At 42.6% G+C, this 16,941-nt stretch overlaps 1 protein-coding gene across 1 annotated transcript; it reads right to left on the bottom strand.

Annotated features, from left to right (window-relative positions):
• Nucleotides 1-232: 232 nt before the first annotated feature.
• On the bottom strand, nt 233-15,458 carry rnft2 (ring finger protein, transmembrane 2; the record flags this gene model as incomplete). The annotated part of the gene is made up of 9 exons (XM_080738043.1): nt 233-570; nt 2,173-2,274; nt 3,028-3,093; nt 5,461-5,610; nt 9,266-9,419; nt 10,423-10,523; nt 13,274-13,350; nt 14,241-14,764; nt 15,412-15,458. The coding sequence occupies 9 exons, from the start codon at nt 15,456-15,458 to the stop codon at nt 436-438; spliced, it is 1,356 nt and encodes a 451-aa protein (XP_080594169.1). The 3' UTR covers nt 233-435.
• Between the last annotated feature and the right edge of the window lie 1,483 nt (nt 15,459-16,941).

Raw genomic sequence — 16,941 nt, 5'->3', positions numbered from 1 at the left:
TATCATCAGGGGTAGGGCTGTCACAATTATTACATAACCGTCAAATTATTTTTCATAATAGTCATAATCGTTTCCATGTTGAAAAATGTTCATACATATTTTTTAAAGTAAAAATATAGTGGAAATAGCAGATCCACAAGCTCACAACGTGTCGCGATACCATGTGTTGTGAGCTTGTAGATCGGCTACTTCCACTATCAATGTTCTTTTTTAAATATAAAGTTGCCAAATATCTCAGTAATTTCTTTGTATATTTAGGTTATGTGTCATATCTATCATGTGCAATTTCAAAGCCTAAAAGCCAAACAGAAATGTAATTGTCAACGACAAAAACACAATTAAATCGTTAATCGCAGTTATTTGAGAGAAAATTCATCGTCATGTCAAATGTCCTAACCGTGACAGCCCTAATCAGGGGCCTACGGAGCAGCAGTGTTAGTAGATCTGGAAGTGTGCAGAGGTGGTGCCATCCTTCCAGCAACGCAGGGTTTCAACGACAGCAGAGCGACACAGCGGGCAGCTTCTCTCCCGGTCCAACCACAGACACAGACAGTCCTCGCAGAACACGTGCTGGGTGGAGGGACAAAAGAAATAACACACATTCTGTTTACCAAGAGCAAGGAAGCATTGTGGACATAATTTGTGTGATCTGTTAAAAATGTTCTGCAGACAGAAATATTTTCAAAAACATTCTCAATAAAATCCTGTGTTCATTTTTTTAAACAAGGTTTGTTTTCTTTTTCTTTTTTTTTAAGACAGACATAACAACAGATACATGACAATACAAATACAAACTGGAATACAATAACTTAGATGACACAACATACAAAAACAACAACAAAAAATTCAAATAAAAGACATACTACTAACACAACATATGAAAGTATTAAATAAATATTAAAATAAGAGCACATATACCAGTAACACCCATTGAGTCCTATGCCACGAGGCCGAACTAATGACTGCAGAGAGTGTGATTACCCTACTCCTGATTATTACGTGAGAAAGATCATAGCCCTTGATATACAGAGTAAATTTCCCCCATATTTTCTCAAACAACTCTTGTTTGTTTTTAACTGTTAATTAATTTAACTGAAAGTCTACGAACCAAATAGACCCTTACAGGTCTGTAACTCAGAAAGTTAAATGAACTGAACATTAAAGACTGGTGCCAGTGTGTGTTGTTGAGACAAACAAGGACTGACGGTATATTGATTGATTTGTTGTTTTGCAGCCCTGCAGAAGAGCATTTTAAACAAAGTATCTGGAACTAACAAGTAGAGCGCCCTTTGTGCATTAGGGAACTGGTTCTCAACTACAAAGATAAATTATAATTAGGTGATATACCCTTACGGGTCTGTAAAGGAGTGTACAAATTGAACCAAATGGACCCATAAGGCTTCCAGAGTTCAATTAACATTGAATATTTTACAGTGTATATTGGGGACCGACAGATCAAATGGGGGTCCGTGGCCTAAAACTGGGGGTCCTTGAAATTAAAAAGGTTGAGAAAGAATCACTGATTTAGGCAGTTCTGACTCCATGGTTACAGATGGAAGTTATGAGAAATACTGTTGCCATGCTTACAGTGGAACAGTTAAAAGCAGGAGCCAATGGAAAATAAGTTCATTATTGTCAAAAGGATGGAAGAAAATTGACAGCAACAACTGGAACCTTCGCCTCTCTGTTGTGGTAACCAACTAAACTATCATAAATCACTAGCTGGCCGGAGAGCAAAGATAGGGGGAGAAACGGTGCAACATGCATTATAAACGCTGTATCCTTAATAGGACTGTAAATGAGTATTGGTAATATGAGACAGACAGTATCCCAGCATATACTGTATATATATATGCTTCTCACACAGGGAAAATGCACCATCTATCTTTCTATGATACTGTAACTTCACAATTTGTCTCATTTAGTCTTTTATTTCTTGGTAGAACTTAATAATGCCACGGGTGAAATTCAGTTTTAGCTTCACCCAGCTGGTGGCAGCTCAGATGGTTATGATGGGGGGGGGGGGGGGGGATTACTGTAGTTATATGCGGGCAGGAAATTGAACCATTAGTATGGTGGATGATGTGGTGAGTTCAACACAACAGTTGACACCCTGAGTTCAATTACAATGTGTGGTCTCAACTCCTTCATCGGTCATTGAGCTTTTCTTACCTGACAGATGAGGGCTACAGGCTCTCTGAAATCAGACTGACAAATAGCACACACGTCTCCCGCCTCGCTGCACTGCTGGCTGCTGGCTCGCACGCCATAACTCTGGAGCAGACAAAACACCAGAGTTGCATGTAATTAACTTCAGCATCGAGCGGGTTGTAAATAATTACATTTATTTTATTTGTAAGAGACCATGTACATTGTTAAACATAAATGTTACGATTTGATGTACTGTACCAGATTTCACTTATACTTTTTTATTCTGCATTCCCTTTGGCAGTTCACAATTAAAACAACACAGCTCAACAAACAATAAAACATAAAAATTAAAAAATTGTATTCTGTATATTGTATACATAATACAAAGTTGCACATCACAAGAAAATGTTCAAGTGTAAAGGCCTTGTCAAATTAAACGTTATTTGCGTACATGAGAGGCCCATGAGATGGTTACAGCTGGCTTTTAGCAGACATTTTAAATTTGGCTTTAAAAGTACAGATGGAACTACAACTCTTCATGTCATCCAGAGTTGTGGTTTTCACAGAGAAAGCTGACTGCCAGAATGCAGTCTGACCAAATGGTACAGTACATTCTCCAGGATGTTCTTGAGGTTTTTTAGTTCACAGAATGAGATCACACTAAGTCACATGTATGGGCATGAAGTGTGGGGCCAAACCATTAAAAATGTTATGAGGCACATAAGGCAGAATACTGAATATAATCTTGGCTTATCAGCCAAATAGCTCCAAAACATTGGAGATAGAATGCAGCGGCTAGATATCACTTCTCATAATGCTAGTTGTTGATGAATTTAGTTGCAATGAAAAACATGCAAGGACGTCATTGCATCTTACCTGAGAGCTGCACAGGATGGTGAGGGCTTTCCGTATAGCAGATACACGACCACAGATATCAAAGGACTGCAAGAAGGGGGGAAAAAAGCTTATCAAGAGGGACAAAACTCTCATACCACAAATCTTTTTTCTAAATTTCAAATTAGTTTTCAACCCAGTGTCTTAGCATCACACACTTGTCAAGTGAAGAATGACAAAAATGCAAATGAGCAGAGAAATTAGATACACGCAAAAAGTATCCCTGATGTAGACTTGAACTGGAGATGTTGTGATTATATTGTTGGTGCTTGAACTGAGAGCATCGCTTTGCCATACATTTTTATAACCTTTACTTATCCATGGAAGGGCTTCTATGGATCATAAACAATCCTTTTCAATGGGCCACAAATTCACTTCCATACACTTACATAATATGTTCAGTACAGCCACATTCATACAGTTACATATATTACCCCGTAGCCTACAGCCGCAACAAGTCATGCTGTGGGCTTGTAGATTTGCTATTTTCACCAAATGTTCTATTGTTGCAGAATGCTCGCCTATGTTTAGTTGTTCATTACTCTGATTGATGCATAATGTGTGTACAAGGCCAGCTACAGAGATGTCATTAAATCATTGTCATTCATCAGATGCACCAAACGGTTTTTCTTACAGATTAGCCAAGAAAATGTTAAACCTTGCTAGTTTTTGTTTCCCATCAAGAAATGATAATGAAATGATAATAATGTTTATCGTCCCCGAAGAACAGATTTGTCTTCAAAAGTCTGTTTGAATACAACAAAACTAACCTTTTACCACTTCAGGGTTCTGTATCTTCACACCGATGGCATGAGGTCGGTAGATCAGTGTCATTTGTTATTGAAAGTGCTAAACTTGTGGCCGAAGTTAAGTGTTATTATACCAGTAAGACTCCCTAATCGGGAGATAAGCGACCGTAGGTGGCTTATCTCCACAAATAGGGCAAAAATGTGTTTTTCCAAAATCTTCCTGATCCATGTTGATGACATGAGTGTAGACATGCTGTGTAGTGATATTTGTGATTTTAGGGCAAAAACTGTAGGAGCAGTGTCCAAAAATGTGTTTTAAAAATGGGCCTGAAGGTGGCGCTAGAATAGGGCCATGTGAGAAATGAGGGGTGGGGTCTCCGCGTTGCCTTGGCGGACGAATAGGTACCGGCCCCGGCTGTCCCGGACGCTCCTAGCCCGAGTTACGGCATTTTATGTGCGCTGCAGTGGCAGGGGGTCCTCCACTGGGGGCGCCACCACTTTTGCATCCGTTCTGGAGCACCAGGAGTCGGTGGTCCCCGGGAATTCCCCGTGAGCAGCCCCGTTGGGGTGGTCATTTGGTCATTTTTGCACATTTGGTCATTTTTTACATCTGGGGGTCCCCCAGGGACCTGGGGGTCCCTGGGACTCCGGGGGTCCTTGGAGGTTGTAGTTTGGCAGGCAAGGAGTGCGTGTGTAAAATCTGGCATGGATCGGGTCAACGGGTGCGGAGATATAAGCAGGGGAAAAGTGTGACGAGCACATTTGGTCATTTTTAACATCTGGGGGTCCCCCAGGGACCCGGGGGTCCCTGGGGCTCCGGGGGTCCTTGGAGGTTGTAGTTTGGCAGTCAAGGAGTGTGTGTGCAAAATGTGGCATGGATGGGGGCAACGGTTGTGGAGATATGAGCAGGGCAAAAGTGTGACTGACGCACAGACAGCCCGTGGAGGTTTTGGTAGTACAATGTGACTGACTGGATCAACTTGCCATAGCTACATTTTACAGACTGGATCAACTTGCAATAGCTACATTTTGCAGTGTCACAATTGCACGTGTATACATTGCAATGTCCATGCTGAAACTATATACAGTAATGTGCACCCCTTCTGTATAGTGCTACTGTATACAAATACAAAAATACCGTCAGACCACACTTGTTTCAATTCTACATGCTTTCACTACACCTCACTATCTGACCTGACCATGGGAGATACCAGACTGCAGAGCAGCATTATTACATGCTCAGTCCAGGACAGGAATGAACTCACCCTACTTAAAGGGATAGTTCGCCACCAAATGAAAAAATGTTCTATCAATTAAGCACCCCATGGAGAATTGAATTCATGTTTTTTTTTGTTTTTTTCATATACCTAAACCAATCATTTTAGGTAACTCTTTGTGCCTCCACAGGGAACAAAGCGTGCTCTTTGTCTGCTTTGTTCAACAACAACAAAAAAAGTTAAAAGTTTAAGTTTGACTGCAGATTGTATAAATAATGAATGCATTAATAAGAGCTTCTGACTAAATACTAACTACATTGGAACACTGGTAATCATTAATTATCTGCATAAGTAACGGTTGACATGCCAATGTTTCACCCGACAGTGACGATATAATAACGTCAGCATAAAGTCGATCTCCAATGGATTGGCAGAGGGTCAAAGGTCACCTTGCAGAGGCTGTAGATGATGATGAGCGAGGCTCCCAGGAAGTAGCTGGAGGACGGGTCATCTCCCATGATGTACTTGTACCACAGCTGGATGGGGACCAGGGCCCGAAACAGCTGGCTCAGCTCTTCAATCAATAGGTAGAATTTACCCTGGGAATGCATGAACGCGCGCGCGCGCGCACACACACACACACACACACACACACACACACACACACACACACACACACACACACACACACACACACACACACACACACACACACACACACACACACACACACACACACACACACACACACACACACACACACACACACACACACACACACAGTAAGTAGAAATCCCACAAGTACAGAGTACAGGCAGCTGTTTCTTCTAGAGGGGGTGTAAATATGCCTGTGACTAGTAAGTACAGGAAACCTGTCAAGTAGCCTACTCAATAATAAAGTAGATTTTCTCTTGATTTGTCTCTCTTGTGAAGATCGGGTTCAATATTTAGTTCAGGGACCATGGGGCAAAGAATGGTTCAGAAGCTGTGTTCACATTCACTCTATTCATTCTGAATAGACTCCAACCTGCTTCCCATCTCTAGTTAGTTACAAACTGTATCTGTAGTACTGGCAGGGCTTCTGTAAAGAAAACAAGAAAAGTTGGGAGAAATCTCAGCCGTTTGAAGAACTCAAAGGTTCTAAACAACGGACACAGCAGCTCCTTTAATACTTAATTAGACCAATATGTATTCAGTCTTTCACCTGACTGCCCACAAAGCACAGAGACCAGGTAGCCTCCAGGTCCTCTTCTATCTAGTCAAGAGTCATGCAGTGGGAAGAGCTTAAAACAGCATGCCTCCAGCCCAAACATGGCCACTGTCCAAGGCTCTGCAGCTTCACAGCAGTACAGGCAATTTCCCCACACTGCAAGGGGAACTGGCAGTGGCGTGTTCCACCTGCTACCCAGTACCCACATCAAGCCTAGCCCTACGGGGGGCTGCCAGTCGCCTTTTAAAAAAGGGCCACCCGTCAACGCAGAGTCAGAAACGAACTTCCGAATAAGTCCCTGCCGCCGCAAAGTACATTAAGTGGAACCGGGGAACGGCTAAAAAGCAAGGAGATGCCCAAAACGAAAGGCAAACTTGATTCCCCGATGGCGCCCGTGGCACCCCAGCTTGCATAATGACTTCCTGGATTCCGGCTGACAAAGATTGATGACTTGTGGGTAAAGAGCCTGAAGCAGCCAGGTTGGTAGCAGAGGCAGACCTCTGCTAGTGGGCAATTCATCTTCCTTATTGTCCCTCTCAACCCTGCATCCCACTGTGCCCATCACGCCCACGCAAAGAAACCTGTCAAATCTAAAGCTTGGAGCCGAGCCAGGGAGTTTGAGTTCACTCTACAGCAGCAGGACCCTACTCTACTGATAGGAGTTTCCTGCTTTGTTCCCTTTCAGCACTGTGACCGAGCTCTCGATCACAGAAAACACACGCGATGCATGCACAAACGCATGTATACATACAGTACACGTCATGTGCTCCTGTTGAGCTATAGCTCACTCAGCTTCAGACACTTGATTAAATCCTACTAAAAAGGTACATACACGAAAATGTTGAGTCTAAATGTAACTCAGAGAGTAAGAATTTACCCTTCGCCTTACTAACATAAAATCAACACAAAGCTGTTCATGAGACCAAACTATTATGAAACAAATATAGTTTTAGCCACAGCACGGCATCAATGTTATTACATAGATACCAATAAATGGATGCCGAGGGAGATCTAAGCAAGCTCCTGCATCTCATCCCTCTCTCTCTCTCTCTCTCTCTCTCTCTGTCTTGGGCCTGACTTTGACTAGCGTGCTATCACTCACGAGACCTAGCGCTGACGGCAGTGTTTACGTTGTGGGATTGTTAGCATGTCCTCGAATGGATGCGGTAATGAGGCTGTTGGCACGACTCTGTACTGTAGGTCCTGGCTTAGGCGAGAGAGCAGTAGTGTGAAGAGCCAGAGCTGAGCCTGTGCACGTCCAACACTGTGTGTGTGTGTGTGTGTGTGTGTGTGTGTGTGTGTGTGTGTGTGTGTGTGTGTGTGTGTGTGTGTGTGTGTGTGTGTGTGTGTGTGTGTGTGGCATGAAAGTAACTAAGTACATTTAGTACTGTACTTAAGTGCAGTTTTAAGGAATTTGTATTTCCAATTTTGAATAATTTTACTCCACTACATCCATCCATCTTCAACCGTTTATCCAGAATCGATCGTGGGGGTAAGAGTTCAAACTGAGATTTCCAGAGTTCCCTATCCTGAGCAACTTCCTCCACTCCCTCCGGGAGTATAACAACTGGCGTTCCCAGGCCATTGTGGAGATATATTACATCTCAGAGGCAAATATTGTACTTGTACTCCACTACAACTATTTGAAAGCTTTAGTTACTAATTACTTTGCAGATATACATTAACGATATTATAAAACATACCACATTAACATGAACCACTTTATAGTCACGTCGACGGATTGTGAGCTTGTAGATCTGCTATTTTCAAATATTTTTGTACTTTTACTTTTGGTACTTTAAGTACATTTTGATGCCAATACTTTCAGACTTTTGCTCAAGTACATTTTGAATTTAATTTCCGGACTTTTACTTTGTCCATCAACATCCGTATTTCTAGTATTTTCTACATTGCAGTATTGATACTTTTAGTTAAGTTAAGTAAAATATGTTAGTACGTTTTCCCCCCACAGTGTCAAAGTGGAGGGTACAGGTAATAGTCCAGCTCAAGGGAGGAGGTATGACCTCACCCATGCTAATGCCCCCCGGGGAAAATGAGCTCAGTCACAGACTGCCTCGGTTCAGATTGGCCTGTTGCTCTGTTTATCAGTGGAAAATTTCATCCAAATAGTCCATGTAGTGCAAACCCCCTCTAAACCCCACACACACACACACACACACACACACACACACACACACACACACACACACACACACACACACACACACACACACACACACACACACACACACACACACACACACACACACACACACACACACACACACACACACACACACACACACACACACACACACACACTTCTAGTGCCATGCAGGTGTAACACCAACCTTGTGTGGCCATAAAACCTAAAATATCCTCACAGCCCCTCACAGTGTGTGTGTGTGTGTGTGTGTGTGTGTGTGTGTGTGTGTGTGTGTCCACCCTAGTACCACATAAAAACATTCTATTGCCTTGGGCCATGGCGATCACAGCACTGATACACAGTCACACGCGTGCACAACATGGTAAGACTCCAAAAAGCTCACCTTAGGCATACAGTACCATTTCAAACCCTATGAATACAAATCAGCCTCACACTGTGGCCCTGTAGCAGTTCCCATTACCGCGGTGCAGTCTCCCAAACTCATTTCGCCATAGTTTCCTTTCCTCTTTGCGTAAGTCCACAAGGTTCTGTCCTCAACAGTGGCAATCACCTGCTCATTACTCAACCACGGGGGCGCCACTATATCACTGCCAGCGTTAACGCTTTGTCAAAATCTCAAGGCGTGTTTTTCAGAATTAAAGGGATATTTCCATTCTTCAAAAAGAATTGGGTCATTTCATCGTCTACTCAGGCTATTGTTTGAAAAAAAAAAAAAAAAGTAATGCTAATAAAAAACAACTGATTATTATTATTATTTTAATGCTATATTATCAATAAAACGGTTGGGGTTTGCCAATTATGTGGCCCACAGGTTGGGAACCACTGGCCTAGTGAAACCTGAGCAAGAGCATGCATGATGGATCGGATCATGTCCTACCCTGGACTTGAAGGCCAGCAGGATCTTGGGCAGGAAGAGGACAAAGCATTTCAGGCTGATGGTGAAGTACTTGAGGACAAAGTCAGTGATGCCCACCGCCCAGATCAGGTCAAAGAAGTCAAAGCTGTTGATGTTGGGCTTTGCAAACATGAGACTGGAAGGACACAAAATATCAACATGTTATGACGTCACTGACGGGTGGAACACTCCAATGTCCAAAATGATTACAGGAAATGTAATAAAAAAAAATAAAAAAAAAGAAACTGTGTTCCAATAGATCCAATATACAGCAGTTTTTTTTTTTGTCACCAGCTCTTGTTAATACTTTTTTTCACTGGTTTAATATTTATAAAATCCACAGACAGACTTAGGTATAGTTCACCCAAATACAAACTTTTCTTCTTTTGCGTGACACTGTCATAAGGTTAAGTAAGTAATAGGGCATGAACTTACAAAGAAAGAAAGAAATTGAATCATGGAGATACAAGGTTTCTGCCCGACTGAGATGACAAACAACACTGAGGTCTTAATGGAAGATGGACAGGATGGGGAGTAACAGAACATAAAACAGAAAACATGGCTGCAAGCAACAGTTACTGTAGTAAAACTACTAGATTTAATTGATTATATTTTAATAAGAGCATCGATTTTGGGGGTACATTTTAAATGTAGATTTTCTTTAGAGCAACAGTAGCAGTTCTACAAGCTCACTCATGGCCATGAGCTTGTAGATTGTCTAGTTTCAGTATTTGTGCGCAACACTGTTGTATGATGAAATATAAAATAGGGCTAAATAAGTGGCTAATCATCGATTTAGTCGATTATAAAAAGAAAAATATATTATTCCGGGTTGATTCATTGATATACCGTACAGCATAATAACTCATTCAAATTCCGGGAAAAGCATCTGTGTAATTTTAGATTTTAGTTAACCTAACAGAAAATATGGCAAAAAGGAATTTAAAAACGAATCAATAAAATTAACACAAAATACTCACAGGACAAGAATAGACATGAACGGGAACACTTCCTAAAAGAAATGGACATGAAAATCAAAAAATGGCAAATTAAAGTAAAAACTAAACCAGGAACATAAAATGTGACAAACAATAAAGATCTAATAACAATACCTGCTTCCACCACTGACTCTACTGTACCTGTTATAAAGCTCCTCTTGACTGAATGTGTAGTTGAGATACACTATGTTCCCTGCAAGGAAAATCATGATCCACAGGGCAGCGAACACGGAGCGCTCCTCCTGAACAAGGACAGGACACAGGTAGTGTTATTATACTGTAGGATGACTTGGAGTTCAGTAGATTTACATCAGAGTTCTCAATGGGCCTGAGGCCCTATCTAGCCCAACTAGTTAGCATACATTTTAGGCCCTTCCCGGCCCGAAAACGTTGGGTAGGGTCAGGTATGGTCGGGTTTGGAAAGAATTTGAGAACTCTTTCACAGATAGTGAAAAAGAGTTAATAGTAATAAAATAATAAAAACATATCTTTAATTTTTTCATTGAGCCCGAGGCCCTGCCTGGCCCGACTAATTAGCATACATTTTAGGCCCTAACCTACCCTAAATGTCGGGTCGGGTTCAGGTACAGTCGGGTTCGGGCAGAAATTGAGAACTCTACTTTACATTCAGTTAACTTTCTTTGTCCATGTGTCCACCAGCTAATGGATTGCAATATTAACCTGCCACTTACAGAATATCACAAGCCAAATTGGAAATTAAAAATGGAATAGTCGATTTTAATGATGCCTGGTCACTAGGGTGGATCTTAAATGACCTTTTTCTGATTTTCTTGAGTCTCACCCCCCAATTATGTTCCAATGTACAAAAAACTGCTTTGGTTAAAATTTGGTTGAATTTCAAGCATATTTAGAGGTAGCTCAATCAAGTCAAAGATTGTACATTTTATTGGTCAAAATCGAATTGCACTGCAGGCACATTTAAGTTATACATTACACATTATTCTTATACTAAGCACAGAAATGATATTTTTTAAGCTTACAAATCTAAACACAAATCTGATTACATGTTTGTCATATGTCAAACCAGAATTAATGTATTGTAGGAAATAGCAAAGCAAAGAATGACAATTTGCAACTTTTCATTTAACGTGCACAATGACATGTCTTTATTGCACACTCTTCAATCATACTCACAACACACAACAAGTACACAGCCCCACTTCCTTGTTTACCCCCAAAACCCCCGAAAGTCACTGCAGTATAGCAATTCAGTAGTTACTGATCAATTAAAGTTTGTTTACGGCTATCGGGATACTTGTGCCGATAGTCCTGCACAATTTGCAGCAAGTATTGGAGTTGGGACTCATCTTTAGTAATGAGACCACAATATTCTTGTATTAGGTCAACCCCACACTCTGCATGATCATTAACAACATTCATCGCCTTCACTACAGCCAGAGCTTCTTGGTAGTCCTCCCTGGGCTCCCACTCAAAGCACCTTGGAAAAAATCTTCAATGTTCTTCCTTGCAATTGTTCCAAGGTCAACAGTAATTCTCTTCATATGCCCCTGTTCACCATAAGTGATTGGAAAACTTTTGGGAAGCAGCTTTAGACACCTCAGCATTTATTGATGAACCGGATACCTCGTTGCTCAAGGTATCCGGTTCAGAGCTCCAGGAGCTACCCATCATGCCCGTTGGATGGCAAAGGTTATTTATTGTATGAAGATCTGGATGTTTCATGGCCAATTCAAACTGACCTTCAGGGAAGAAAAAGCATGCATGGATTTGTGCATTTTTGCAGTTTGCAATTATGTGAAGGCATGGATGATGGCACCTGTTGCTGTCAGCGCTCCACTAAATTACTTGGCAGCTGTTAAAATCGTTGCTGGAATATTCATCAATAAATGCTGAGGTGTCTAAAGCTGCTTCTCAAAAGTGTTCCAATCACTTATGGTATTTTGCTCCAGAGATTGTCGGACTTGCATTGTTTGACAGTCAAGTGAGCGCGCAAACGAAGAGGCTGATGGTGAGAGCCATGAAAGATGGAAATGAAGATCATGAACTGAGAATTACTGTTGACCTTGGAACAATTGCAAGGAAGAACATTGAAGTGCTTTTCAAAATGATGGATCTCCCAGATGACTTCCTTGACGTTGATCCCGATGAGTGGGAGCCCAGGGTAGACTACCAAGAAGCTCTGGCTGTAGTGAAGGCAATGAATGTTGTCAATGATCATGCAGAGCGTGGGGTTGACCTAATACAAGAATATTGTGGTCTCATTACTAAAGATGAGTCCCAACTCCAATACTTGCTGCAAATTGTGCAGAACCATCGGCACAAGTATCCCGATAGCCGTAAACAAACTTTAATTGATCAGTAACTACTGAATTGCTATACTGCAGTGACTTTTGGGGTTTTTGGGGGTAAACAAGGAAGTGGGGCTGTGTGCTTGTTGTGTGTTGTGAGTATGATTGAAGAGTGTGCAATAAAGACATGTCATTGTGCATGTTAAATGAAAAATAGCAATTGTCATTCTTTGCTTTGCTATTTCCTACAATACATTAATTCTGGTTTGACATATGACAAACATGTAATCAGATTTGTGTTTAGATTTGTAAGCTTAAAAAATATAATTTCTGTGCTTAGTATAAGAATAATGTGTAATGTATAACTTAAATGTGCCTGCAGTGCAATTCGATTTTGACCAATAAAATGTACAATCTTTGACTTGATTGAGCTACCTCTAAATATGCTTGAAATTCAACCAAATTTTTTTGTACATTGGAACATAATTGGGGGGTGAGACTCAAGAAAATCTAAAAAAGGTAATTTAAGATCCACCCTACTGGTCACCCGCCAAAGTGCCTGGCTCTGAAGACAACCCCACAGTCAAAATCTAGACGATATTTGGCTGGTGGCATAGTATTAATGTTCACACACAATGTTTAAATTAAATATTGCCATCCACTGTAAAAATGTTATCTTAAGTACAGAGTAAAAGGTTAAAATAAATGTTACTCATCATTACCCGCAAAGAAACCTGGTGTTTAAATGTTGAATTGGCAAAGGCAAACGTGCTGGCCATCCCCACACATACAGCAATACCTGCCAGAGACAGAGAGACATGCAACGCTGTCACTTAACCACAACCAACACTACCACACCACCATCTGCACTTGAAAACTCAACTCAAACATATTCGTAATAGTCTCAATTGTAAAACTCTCTGCAATTAAAGAAAAGAGAAACCTTAGGAAGGATCACAAAAGATGGGACCATCCAGGCCAGATAGGCATGCAATAAAACTAAAACTGTTAAAACATCTGATATATCTGCTTCTTCTTTCAGTGATGTACCATACATATGTTTTTAGATCGGTTGCTATTTTTAATGTCTCATTCCATTGCTACTTTTAACCATGCACCCTATTTTACTCTGCTCATGCTCAACATACTTGACCTGTTTTTCTGTTTCTTTCTTTCTCTAACCCACTCTTTTATGCTTGTAAACGTGTGATGTGACTACTGTAGAGACACATACAGTATATATCTTGAGAGATGGGGAGAGAATGCAGTAAAGATTGTCTGGAACGGGACTCGCGGTGCACTGTCAGGCTACTTTTGAGCTTAGCTGCCCAGACTGCTAGGCCATCGGTACGGGCCAGTAGTTCTGTATAATTAGTACTAGTACAGAACATATCGGTTTACCTTTTTATCAAGAGGCCAATGGGGGAGGTAGTTATCACGTCTCTCTTAGAGAAGTGATCACTCCCCCCCCCCCCTTTTTTTCTCTACTTTGTACATATTGTTTTATACTTGTGATCTTATTGAATGTTTTTTAGTGCTACTTTATATGTTGATGAATTGAATACCTAGAAACCTAATGGAAACAAGACCACAAGGACTTTTTTCATGCAATCCTTTTAGAGAAAGTGTTTTGACTGTACTCGTGCTGTTTTTTCATTTCTGTCTAATAAAATATTCAATGAATCAAACCTAGCTTATGCTGAAAGCAGACTTTGGCCACGAGGATGAGGATAAACGGGAAGCCACGTTGGAGCCATGTGACCACCGCCTTCAGCTCGGACAGGGCCGGGGCCGGCGTGGACGGGTCCTCCTGGCCCTCCTCCCGGGAGGAGCCGTGCCTCTCGGATCCGCTGGACGCCCCCGTGGCCTGCTGCAGGAGGGAGGAGGTGCGGTGCTGCAGGGGCTGGTGGTGGAAGTGGTGGTGGTGGTGGTGCGGCTGCGAGGGCCGGGCGAGGAAGGAGCCGCCCTCGGTGCGATGGGAGCCGCCCTCTTCCCCCGCCCTGGTCGAGGTGGTCATCTGAATGAAGACGTCCGGGGGCGAGCCCAGGACCAGGCCGGCTGCCTGGAAGTTTGCAGAGGAGACAGAGCCGGAGGGGACGCCCACCAGGCCAGAGAAGAGCTGCTGGGGGGAGGTGGACGATTCGGGCTTCAGGCAGTCGAACACGCCTCCCTCATCCAGGCTGCTCTCTGACCCTAGGGTTTGGCTACGACTCCTGTATGGGAGGCATTGAAACCAAACCATTAGACAAGGGATTTATTTTATTTTGTATCAAAATGTGGGGATACCGTGGCGTGCGTGTGTGTGAGTGTCAGTGTGCCTGGCCTGCACAACAGCACCCCTCCCTTAACGTGTGTGTGTGTGTGTGTGTGGTCAGCAAAGGTATTGCAGGCTACATACAGACAGACACACATACACACAAAGCTCCGTATAGGAGTGGTGTGACCACCGTTCAAAAAATTATCAGCTGTGCCAGCTGTGTCCTGTCCCAGCACTATGCTACTAAGCAGATACGCAAGCAGTTTTCATGGGATGTTCAGTAGCTAAATCTGACATTAAAATGTATACATTTCGAGAGAATAGAGTTGACTCACTTTTAGTTTAAGGGTAATTGTTGTATAATCGCAATATTATGATTCTACCATAAGCGCTGCTTACGGAACTTGGCTCCACTTCCTTCCTGCAACAACGCTGTGGTGTCGTTAACCACGGTAATGCACACCCTTGAGTGGAATCGAACTCATGACCTTGATGTCCAAGGCCGGGAGCTCTACCAACTGAGCTACCCGGACACACTTAAGTACAGTACTGGTCATTCGTTCCTGTTCACCCCTGCCTATGTGTGTGATTTCCTCTCCCCACCTTTCTGAGGGCATGCCATCCGTGTTGCTGCTGTGTCTCCTCTGCATGGCACACTGCTCTCATCACCACATGGTCCAGTCCTGCTTTGGTGGTACACACACACACACACACACACACACACACACACGATCCAGGGGATGCACAAACACAAAATAAAAAATGAATAAACACACACACATCAACATTGGGGATACACACACAAATCATCAACAATGTTGGGATGCACGCGCGCGCGCACACACACACACACACACACACACACACACACACACACACACACACACACACACACACACACACACACACACAGACAGACAGACAGAATCATAATGCAATGGGGATGCACAATCACAAAGGAAAAGCATCAACATGACAGGTGCATTGGCTGCACCTGCTATATTACTGCTCTTGTTTTTTTTAATGCATTTTTATACATTATACATATTACAGGTGGTAAAGCTACACATAACCGAAATGTTACCTCAGTCACTAGCCTGCTGCATGTGTCATTATATGGTCAGATATAGTTGGTTAGCTGGAAGCTGTTTGTTCCAGAGATTCGATGCTGTGGGAAATTAATGGGCGAGTCGAGTCTAGTAGATCCTATAGCCCAGAGGGACTGGACGTTACTGATTGGCTAGGTGGTTGCTATGGGTGGTTGTCAGGGAATCAGACGTTGACAATGTTTTTATTTTTTAGAACAATAAATAAAATTGCTTTTTTTTGGTGATTATGCTTGAAAGCAGGATTTAATTGAGAGTTGCTGTAGGTGACATTCACATACCCATTAGATAAGAAAACACCTTTTCCAAAAAGAGTGTTTTTAATTTGAATATGTTCTATGGTTGCCACTTGCCAGACAACCCAGAGGCGACAACTGGGTATGGCAAGCTATGGCAGCTGCCATACTTTGGCTACAGGGGGAAAACTAGAAGCAGTGCTCTTCTGAGCACAGGTTTCCACCAGGCCACACAAATCGGCCTGTTATAGCGCCACCATGAGGCTGATTTAAAAAATGTGGGGCAGAGGTTCTGAATTAGCATCCAGGGAGTGTGTGTGCTCAGTTTGGCAGCGATCGGGCCAACGGCGCCGGAGATTAGCTGGTAACAACCAGGCCACACAAATCGGCCTGTTATAGCGCCACCATGAGGCTGATTTGAAAAATGTGGGGCAGAGGTTCTAGATTGGCATCCAGGGAGTGTGTGTGCTCAGTTTGGCAGCGATCGGGCCAACGGTGACTGAGATTAGCTGCTCACAAACTGCGAGGACGCACGCACGGACGCACGGACGGAGGGGAGAACATACTCTCCCTCAGCCTTCGGCTGGTGGAGACAATAATAAAATGTACTGTAATCGTGCCTGTTGCTAAGGTATGGCAACATGACTGGTGTCTTGCACGCGACACCAGTCATGTTGCCATACCTTAGATTTTTCTGAATTGACGCCGCTGAGACAACCAACTAGCCAATCACACGACCGTCCTCCCGGGCCATGGGCTCAAGAAGATTCGCCGACCAAAACAAAAAAAAA

Source organism: Nannobrachium achirus (assembly GCF_963921795.1).
Source record: "Nannobrachium achirus genome assembly, chromosome: 12".
In the NCBI taxonomy this organism is placed as follows: Eukaryota; Metazoa; Chordata; class Actinopteri; order Myctophiformes; family Myctophidae; genus Nannobrachium; species Nannobrachium achirus.
The sequence above is the reverse complement of the archived record's forward strand: the minus strand, read 5'-3'. Positions and strand labels throughout refer to the sequence as shown.